Source organism: Ranitomeya variabilis, chromosome 2, assembly GCF_051348905.1.
Source record: "Ranitomeya variabilis isolate aRanVar5 chromosome 2, aRanVar5.hap1, whole genome shotgun sequence".
NCBI classification, from domain to species: domain Eukaryota; kingdom Metazoa; phylum Chordata; class Amphibia; order Anura; family Dendrobatidae; genus Ranitomeya; species Ranitomeya variabilis.
The window spans coordinates 1,081,770,068-1,081,779,502 of record NC_135233.1 but is presented as its reverse complement, the minus strand read 5'-3'; the positions used below and the strand labels follow the sequence as shown (position 1 = coordinate 1,081,779,502).

Genomic DNA, 9,435 nt, shown 5'->3' with positions numbered 1-9,435 from the left:
TATAAAACACTTTATTGAGGGAATAACAGAAGCAAAAACTAAAAGAGCCACCTTGTTAGACTGCAGCATTACTGCTGCACAAGGTGGCTCTTTTAGTTTATAACGGCTGGAGGGGGTGACAGTGGCCCTTTAACAACTGATGTTTACATGTAGTCATACATTCTCGGAAACCTGTAGCTGTAATGTAACATGTAACTCGTGTTACATAATTTTATGTTACAACAATGTTCTTGTAAGTTTGATTGCAAAAAAGGTCAAACAGGAAGTCTTCCCGCTTCTCGCCTTATATATACACCTTGTAGATCTTCTTAATTTACATTACCTGAGGCTCTCCGCTCTAACATAGAAACCTCTGAGAAGCATCCACTATCAAATTCAGGTAATTGAATGAATATATGATGACACTATACATACTTTTATTGGCTATTTTACATTTTAACGTTTATGAATTTGCAGCTTTGTACAATATGTCAGTACAATTTGAGAATTATTATTTTGAAAATCACCAGATGTTTCTAAAACAAGATGGCGTTTACTTTTATAACTAGATTATAAAACAGCGAACCAAGTGGCGGGGCATGGTATTACAGAACAATGCTCCAACCCTACTTGAATTGTAAATTTAGTATAAATTTTGCATGATGGCAACAAAATAAATTGACCATAATTATACAAGTGTCTACTAGTATAGACTTGTTGGCTGATTGCTACCATTTGTAATATTTTGGGGACTATTATTATAAGAATGGATATGCTCAGGCAGTTGTAATTATATAAATATGGCACTCTATTACAGCTCAGATCCCCAAGTCTTGGCAAGGAGACAGAATCTGAAAAGCTGTTAGATGAACAGGTTTTACTTATTGTAGCACTGTGCTAATTGAGATGTTTTCACTAAACCCCAAAACTATAATTAACTGCAGGATAATCACAGGCTGGGCAACAAATTATAGATTTAAGTTACTGCATACCTTTTTTTTAACCCCACAGAGAATATGAGCTTTAACAAGATCAGGAGTGGGCGATTATCCACCATTTCTGACCAGGCACATTTTCAGGTTTTATCAATTGTGTTTTCACCAGCTTTAAAAAATGTTTTCTGTATATTGGTAAAAAATTTTTTTTAAAGAAAAATAGCAAATATGTGATTATTTTTCACATATTTCTATTTTTCATTATAGCCATAAATTTACAAACAAATATTTTAAATTGTGTTCCCCTCTCCACAGAAATATACAGCTCTGGTAAAAATTAAGAGACTACTGCAAAGTGTTCAGTTTGTCTGATTTTTCTCTTTATAGGTATATTTTTGAGTGAAATGTAAATTGTTCTTTTGTTCTATAAACTTCTGACAAAATGTCTCCGAAGTTCCAAACAATACATTTTGTATTTTTTTTTCAGAAAAGGAGAAAAGGTTAAAATGAAAAAAAAAAAACCTAAAAAAAAAAAAACAGTGCTTTCGGGCCTCAAATAATGCAAAGAAAACAAGTTCATAATCATTTAGAAATAACAATACTAATGTTCTAACTCAGAAAGAGTTCAGAAATCAATATTTTGTGGAATAACCATGAGTTTTAATCACAGCTTTCATGCGTCTTGGCATGCTTTCCACCTTTCTATCACACTGCTCCTGGTGCAAAAATGTAAGCCGTTCTTCTTTTTTGATGGCTTGTGACTATCCATCATCCTCTTGATTACATTACAGAGGTTTTCAATGGGGTTCAGGTCTGAAGATCGGGCTGTCCATGTCAGGATTTTGATGTGGTGGCCTCTTAATTTCTGCCAGGGCAATACATCTATATACATAATTGTCTAAGGGTTTTTCTGTCTGTCTGTCTGTCTGTCTGTCTGTCTGTCTGTCCTGGAAATCCCGCGTCTCTGATTGGTCGAGGCCGCCAGGCGATGGGCACAGCATGGCGACGATGATGTCATAAAGGTTGCCTCGACCAATTAGCGACGGGCACAGTCTGCCGCGAATTCTGGAATCATCATTGTCCATATACTACGGGGACATGCATATTCTAGAATACCCGATGCGTTAGAATCGGGCCACAATCTAGTACATATATATATATGTATATATATATATACATATATATATATATATATATATATATATACACTGCTCAAAAAATAAAGGGAACACTTAACCAACAGAATATAGCTCCAAGTAAATCAAACTTCAGTGAAATCAAACTAACTGTCCACTTAGGAAGCAGCACTGATTGACAATCAATTTCACATGCTGTTGTGCAAATGGAATAGAAAACAGATGGAAATTATTGGCAATTATCAAGACACCCTTAATAAAGGAGTGGTTCTGCAGGTGAAGACCACAGACCACATCTCAGTACCAATGCTTTCTGGCTGATGTTTTGGTCACTTTCGAATGTTGGTTGTGTTTTCACACTCCTGGTAGCATGAGATGGACTCTACAACCCGCAAAAGTGGCTCAGGTAGTGCAGCTCATCCAGGATAGCACATCAGTGCAAGCTATGGCAAGAAGATTTGCTGTGTCTGTCAGCATAGTGTCCAGAGGCTGGAGGTGCTACCAGAAGACAGGCCAGCACTCCAGGAGACATGGAGGGGGCCATAGGAGGGCAACAACCCAGCAGCAGGACCACTACCTCAGATTTTGTGCAAGGAGGAACAGAAGGAGCACTACTAGAGCCCTGCAAAATGACCTCCAGCAGGCCACAAATGTGCATGTGTCTGCACAAATGGTTAGAAACCGACTCCATGAAGATGGTCTGAGTGCCCGACGTTGACAGATGGGGGTTGTGCTGACAGCTCAACATCGTGCAGGACGGTTGGCATTTGCCACAGAACACCAGGATTGGCAAATTCACCACTGGCGCCCTGTGCTCTACACAGATGAAAGCAGGTTCACACTGAGCACAGGTAACAAACCTGATAGAGTCTGGAGATGCCATGGAGAGCTATCTGCTACCTGCAACATCCTTCAGCATGACCGTTTTTGTAAGTGGGTCAGTAATGGTGTGGGGTGGAATTTCTTTAGATGGCCACACAGCTCTCCATGTGCTGGCGAGAGGTAGCCTGAATGCCATTAGGTACCGAGATAAGATCCTCAGACCCCTTGTGAGACCATATGCTGGTGCGGTTGGCCCTGGGTTCCTCCTAATGCAGGACAATGCCAGACCTCATGTGGCTGGAATGTGTCAGCAGTTCCTGCAAGATGAAGGCATTGAAGCTATGGACTGGCCCGCCCGTTCCCCAAACCTGAGTCCGATTGAACACATCTGGGACATCATATCTCGCTCCATCCACCAACGTCACGTTGCACCACAGACTGTCCATGAGTTGGCAGATGCTTTAGTCCAGGTCTGGGAGATCCCTCAGGAGACCATCCACAGCCAGATCATACAGGCACCTGGAGGCGAAACACACTACAGTGCATCATTTCCCTGTCTTGAGGCATTTCCACTGAAGTTGGATCAGCCTGCAATTTTATTTTCCTCTTTGATTTTGAGCTTCATTCCAACTCCAGACCTCCATGGGATATAAGTTGTGATTTACATTGATAATTTTTAGGTTTTACTGTTCTCAATACATTCCACTATATAATGAATAAAGATTTACAACTGCAATATTTCATTCAGTGATATCTAGGATGTGGGATTTTAGTGTTCCCTTTATTTATTTGAGCAGTGTATACATATAAAAAAATTTAAAAAAATGTAAATTGTAAGCAGGTAAACTTTTTTTTAAGTGGAATTTTTTTTGCTAGTTTCACAAAATCTTCCCTGATTTGTATTCCAGTCCAAGAAGGGGATTTGAACATGGGATTTTCTGGTCTGTACCCTTTTGTATTGCTATGTATTGTCAGAAAACAAGAGTGGAACCAAGAAAACTCATGTACTGTACATGGCAGACCTTCAGGGCTTTGTTAGGCCCCAAGTGACATGTTAACTTAGGGGCATACAGTATGAATATATGGGGGCTATAGGGTGACAGAAGAAACCGATTCTCCATGTCTAACCAGTCTAACCACGTAGATGCTGCACCAGTATTAACTGTAGCATCTGAGGGGTAAGATTGACAGGATCAAGATCAGTCTGTTCTATCTAGCGTCCATTTTTCTATCTAAAGTCTCGTTATACATTCTAAAGTGGAGTCTATTTTGCTCGTACAACTAAATCTAATGTTGAGTTTCTTGGTCTTACAGAGCGATGGAGCAGCGTCTTGCTAATCTGCTGATGCTGATACTATTACAGGTGTGTGTAGTACGAAAATCTGCTTCTTGAATGAGCAACTGTTTAGATCCTGAAACATTGTAACAAATTGTGTAATGTGTTCATAGGGGGAGATCTCTTCTGTTTTTTCCATCCCTGACAATGAAAACAGTGCTGTGATTTCCAACTCTGAAGACATTGATGAAGGACTGCCTGTTCTCTCACATCCAGTGAGTATTTCTTGAAGCTACACTAAATGGAGAACTAAAGATAACAGTAAATGGAAGAAAAGTAGTCAAGTAAAGGATTTACATTATTTTTCAGCTGGAAAGTGACAACAACTATATGTATATATATTTTTTTCTGGGTGGCCTTTTGTGCCTCATTTCCTATTGGAAACAATAGTGAGGTTCACCTTCTGCTTCAGCCAGATGTTTTACAGCTAAACATGAGTTTGACTTCAAAACAAGAAAAAAGATAGAAATGGATATGGGCAGCACGATGGCTCAGTGGTTAGCACTGCAGCGCTGGGGCCCTGGGTTCAAATCCAACCAAGGAAAACATCTGCGAGGAGTTTGTATGTTTTCCCTGTGCTTGCATGTGTTTCCTCCAGGTGCTCCAACTTCCTCCCACATTCCAAAGTCATACTGATAGGGAATCTAAATTGTGAGTCTCAATGGGGACAGTGTCAATAATGTTTGTAAAATGCTTTGGAACTAATGGCACTATTTAAGTGAGTAAAATAAATGAATGAAAGCACACAGTACTCCTTTATATATCAGATGTAAAGGGGTTCTCAAGGACTTTTATCCCTTTTGAATACAGGTCCAAGAGCTAACAGACATGTAATTACTACTTGTCTGTCTCTTCTGCCCAACGCCGATCTCTGCCGGTTCAGAGTGGTCACCGTTATGGTGCCCTTAAAATGCTTTTATTTCCCTCACACTTAATTTGTCCAATGTCGTGGTTACTCATGCTCAACCGCTCAGTCCCACCTCATGCATCCTCGTACACATGTGTAGTGGAGTCATCCTTGCTTTTGTGGTGGCAAAATAACTGCCTTTGAAATGTCTTCTTCTCACCAGCGCTAAGGTAGACATCCTTAAAACCAATGAAAATAATGGCAGGGTGCACCATTACAACATATAGCTGCAATATCTACACATCAGCTTTTTCTATTATTATTATTAGTAGTAGTAGTAAAAATAGTGTCCTCATAAAATAATGTTATGTTTTGCCTTATCCAGAACAGAAATGTAAATGTTAATCTTGGATTAATGGAGATAGGAGGTTCAGCACTTATGGTAGATGAGGAGAACCCTTCAAAGGGTTTTTACACCTTAGAAAGTGATAGTATATTTCTACGATATTCAAGTTCTGTACTCTGGGGCCCACACGATCCACAGAACAAAAGCGTCCCAGCTCTGATTTGGCACTGTGTCCCCTTGCCTGGTATCCTTTCAAAGAGATGTTTCCTTGACCCCCACCTCCCGACTGCATGAAGAAAGGCAGTGCAGCTCTAATCACTGCAAGGAGTTGTTAGGGCTTGGGGTGTAAGTCTGCATTTACTCTGTGTACGCAAGCTGAGATGTTTCTCGAGTTGGCGCATGACCGCAAGTATGTGATTTGCTTACACGTGGTCATGTGCTGGCTAGACATGCACAGCATGCAAGTGCATTGAGCGAGGTCAGAAACGTCTAGTTGGAATATGGATGGAAATACTCAAATCGCATACTTGGGAGTCACACAAACACGCGATCCTGGCACCAGCAGTGTGCGCTGTGAGCCAAGGTATTTAGATACTTGGTGAAAGAAATATACTAGACCATTTGCCGCTGATGAAGGGATGTCACGCTACTGTTCTGACATTGCATTATGGAAATTATGATTGTCACGTTTCTACCTGGCAGTAGTTTTATGACTTACACATGCCCTTGTGTTACAGAATAAAGCTTACCTGCCTCCTTGCGATGATAATGGCAATGTTAGGCGCAGAAAATCCTTACGAAAACGATCATTAGGAAGAGCTGTGAATATCCCAGCCGAGGCTGTTGAAAGTGTGGTGAGTATAGCATCATTAAAAGAAAAGTGGTAAAAATAATGTCCTACCTATTTTTTTGGAATCCGAGAAGGATATCTCTGTGGGTCACTCCCATCAGAAAGCTTTTAGCTATGGTGTATTCCCGTGCTATCAGTCTTACCCAGAAATACCCCCAGTATTTTGCAGTCATGTACTGTAGTTTTCCACCTGCCATGTGTAGATACAAAAAGGTGGCAAATGTTTAATAACCAGTATTGACAATGTCTATATACTAATGATGAGGCAATCTGATGAAATTTGACAGATCTGCTTGAGCTTTGGTCAATAAGTTTGACTCCATGAAATTTATTCTTTGCGAATCACATCCGCCTTAATATGTCTGGAATAAAAAATACTCACCTCACCCCGGTCATCTTCTAGCCAACGACACAGCCCCTCTGCTGTTTTGTCTGCACTTCAGACTTCTTCTCCTGTTGCATACCGACATCTATTGGTCCCTCTATGTTGGCTAGGCCTCAAAACAGCGTGAAGAGGATCCCCCTTATATCAAGTCACGTGAGACCTGGTCAAAGTAGGAGACTGAAAATTCCTAGCATGATATGTCCAGGCCTCACATGATGTCATGACATCAGGGCAACATCATAGTGTTTTGGGGCCTAGAAAGCACCAAGGTGGCTTAAGATGCCGGGACATGGAAGAAGATGACTGAAGACCAGACTGAAGCATATAGGGGTTTGTATGCTTTGACAGGTGCAGTGTGGGACTAGATGAGTTTAATATATATATATATATATATATATATATATATATATATATATATATATATATAAACCTTTTGCCTAAATTTCACCAAAAATTGGACCTGAATTTATCAATTTTTGGAGAAAGCAAATGAATATGAACTGTTTAGAATCGATTAATTCACTTCTAGAACAAACTGTTTAATTTAATTAATAAAGCAAAAAAAAAATGATTGTGTGCGTTATCAATTTTCCAGGCTAATACCCCGATTTCAGCTTTGTCATGCCAAGTCCCGGCCATACAGAAAGAGATTCTTGATGTTCATAATAAATATAGAAGCCAGGCTGCTCCAGGTGCGAGAAATATGCTGAAGATGGTAAGTCAAAAGCAGGTGAAATTAGATGGTTTATATTTGTCGCTGTACCCATTCTGTACCCATCAGGATCCAATAGCAAAACTCATGATCAATGATGGCCCGTAGTGGTAAGTCATCCTAGTGGTAAGTCTAGTGAATTGTGGCAACTTTCTGACATCAGTCTTGTGTCAAAAAATATACTTATGTGTGTTAGGACTAGCGGAACGCACCAAATAATAGTAATAGGGAATATGAGGTGCGTTCGCAGCCCGGGGTCCACCGTGCAGAGATGACAACTGCTGCAGAGTAATGGCGGACGGACGCTTGCTCACCCGCGGGTTAGACCTCACCCAGTGTGAATAGAAGCGAACTCTGTTGCTTCACAGAGTCACCACAAATACGCTGCTCCCTGTTAGCCGTCACAGGGAGCAGCTGAAAGACACTAGGGGGATCCCTATGAATCATCCCCACTAAGCTGGTGATTGGACCCGCTCTGACCCTCGGTGGCTTTTGAGCCCGCGCCTGAGGACGCCCTGAGTCAGATGCTGAGTCCAAGCGGGAATTCCCACCCTACACTGACAGGCTGTCAGGAAAGCGCACGTTGCCGTATAAGCGGGCACTGCAAAGGCACTGTAACGTGTGCTTGATGTGCAGATGGCACTGTCGGGTGCTAGAGAGCAAACATCCACCACACGCGAGCAGACAACAACACTAGAAAAGGGATGATTAAAGAGTGACTTTTGCACATCTACACACACATGTTTTCAAGTATACACTAGCGCATGACCGAGCGGCCATGCAAACCTTTTATGGCAGCAGTGCTACGGTACCTTCCAGATTGGTCCAATAGGAGCTGCAACAGGACCTGAGCATGTGACCCCCGACTTCCAATGGGAGGTCATCCCAGTATGGGAAAAGCAGGACTTAGTCCCAGAAAGACCTGCTCGCTGCTGATCAGTGCTGGCCACAAAGGCAGAGCCTGGAAGGGCAGCAGTAACCAGTCGCATAGTATCAGCTTGAGCCAGACGCTGGGACTGACGTCTCTGCTGAGCAGGCTCCACTGCGGCTGGAGAAGAATGGGAGACTGCAGCGGAGATGGTTCAAGATTCCCCCTGTGCAGAGGCGTGAACTTGACACCCAACATTGTGTCAGGACTGCAAGAAAATATAACTTTTAATAAGTGAAAATGTAAGTTACATTTTCCCCGACTGAGTATTGAGAGCATTTGCTGAACATACATTTCAGTAGGTGAACATTTCGGATGTTAAAATCATTTTTCAAGCTGGTGTTATAAAGTATTTTAATTTACTGAGTTAATGACTTTTGTGTTTTCATTGGCTGTAAGCCATAATCATCAACATTAACAGAAATAAACACTTGAAATAGATCACTCTGTAATGACTCTATATAATATATGAGTTTTACTTTTTGTATTGAAGAACTGAAATAAATTACCGGTAACTTTTTGATGATATTTTAATTTTGTGAGAAGCCCTTGTACATGTTTTTCACTTTTTTTTGTAGGTTTGGAACTCAGAAGCTGCTAAAACAGCTGGAGATTGGGCCAGGCAATGTAAAGTAGGACACAGTCCTCAAAATTCAAGAGCAATAACCAGTAAGCTTCAACAATGATTGGACTTGTCAGGGAAACACGTTCTTTTCATTGCTGCTAGGTTTTCACTTTGCATAGAAGCTTTACACAGTTATTTTTACTATTTAGGGAACTTTGTACACCATAAACCAGAGTCTGACTGCATCTGAGATGTTCTGCCATTTCTGAGAAAGTTTAGCTAGATGAACCATATGGAGATCATAGCGTCAGACTAGACTAGTCTGGTGCGTACACCCTCCAGCTTCTTCCAAACCTTCTGGAGGTGACTGTCAGACCTCTCTCTAAAGAAGAGACCTGTCAATCATCCCTGGCAGCATTATAGAACCAGGGTCAAACGTTTTTTCTAACTATACTTTCTCTGAAACATTGGATCATTGCAGAGAGATATATTCTTGGCTGCAATTGTGCACCCAGGCTCTGATTCTTGCTGCCTGTGGTTTGTACAGCATGAATCAGCTAACAAGGTCCTTTTAACTTCATATTTGTTTCAGAA

General features: G+C 41.1%; 1 protein-coding gene across 2 annotated transcripts in view; it reads left to right on the top strand.

The window, feature by feature from the left end:
* Nucleotides 1-287: 287 nt before the first annotated feature.
* The window catches only part of LOC143808734 (cysteine-rich venom protein-like), a 78,316-nt gene continuing 69,168 nt past the window's right edge, over nucleotides 288-9,435 (top strand). For both annotated transcript variants that reach the window (XM_077291679.1, XM_077291678.1), the window contains exons 1-6: nucleotides 288-379; nucleotides 4,187-4,235; nucleotides 4,322-4,423; nucleotides 6,139-6,255; nucleotides 7,232-7,351; nucleotides 8,855-8,945. In XM_077291679.1, coding sequence (XP_077147794.1) covers nucleotides 4,191-4,235; nucleotides 4,322-4,423; nucleotides 6,139-6,255; nucleotides 7,232-7,351; nucleotides 8,855-8,945 — 475 coding nt within the window. In that variant the 5' untranslated portion in view covers nucleotides 288-379; nucleotides 4,187-4,190. The remainder of the gene's footprint in view (nucleotides 380-4,186; nucleotides 4,236-4,321; nucleotides 4,424-6,138; nucleotides 6,256-7,231; nucleotides 7,352-8,854; nucleotides 8,946-9,435) is intronic.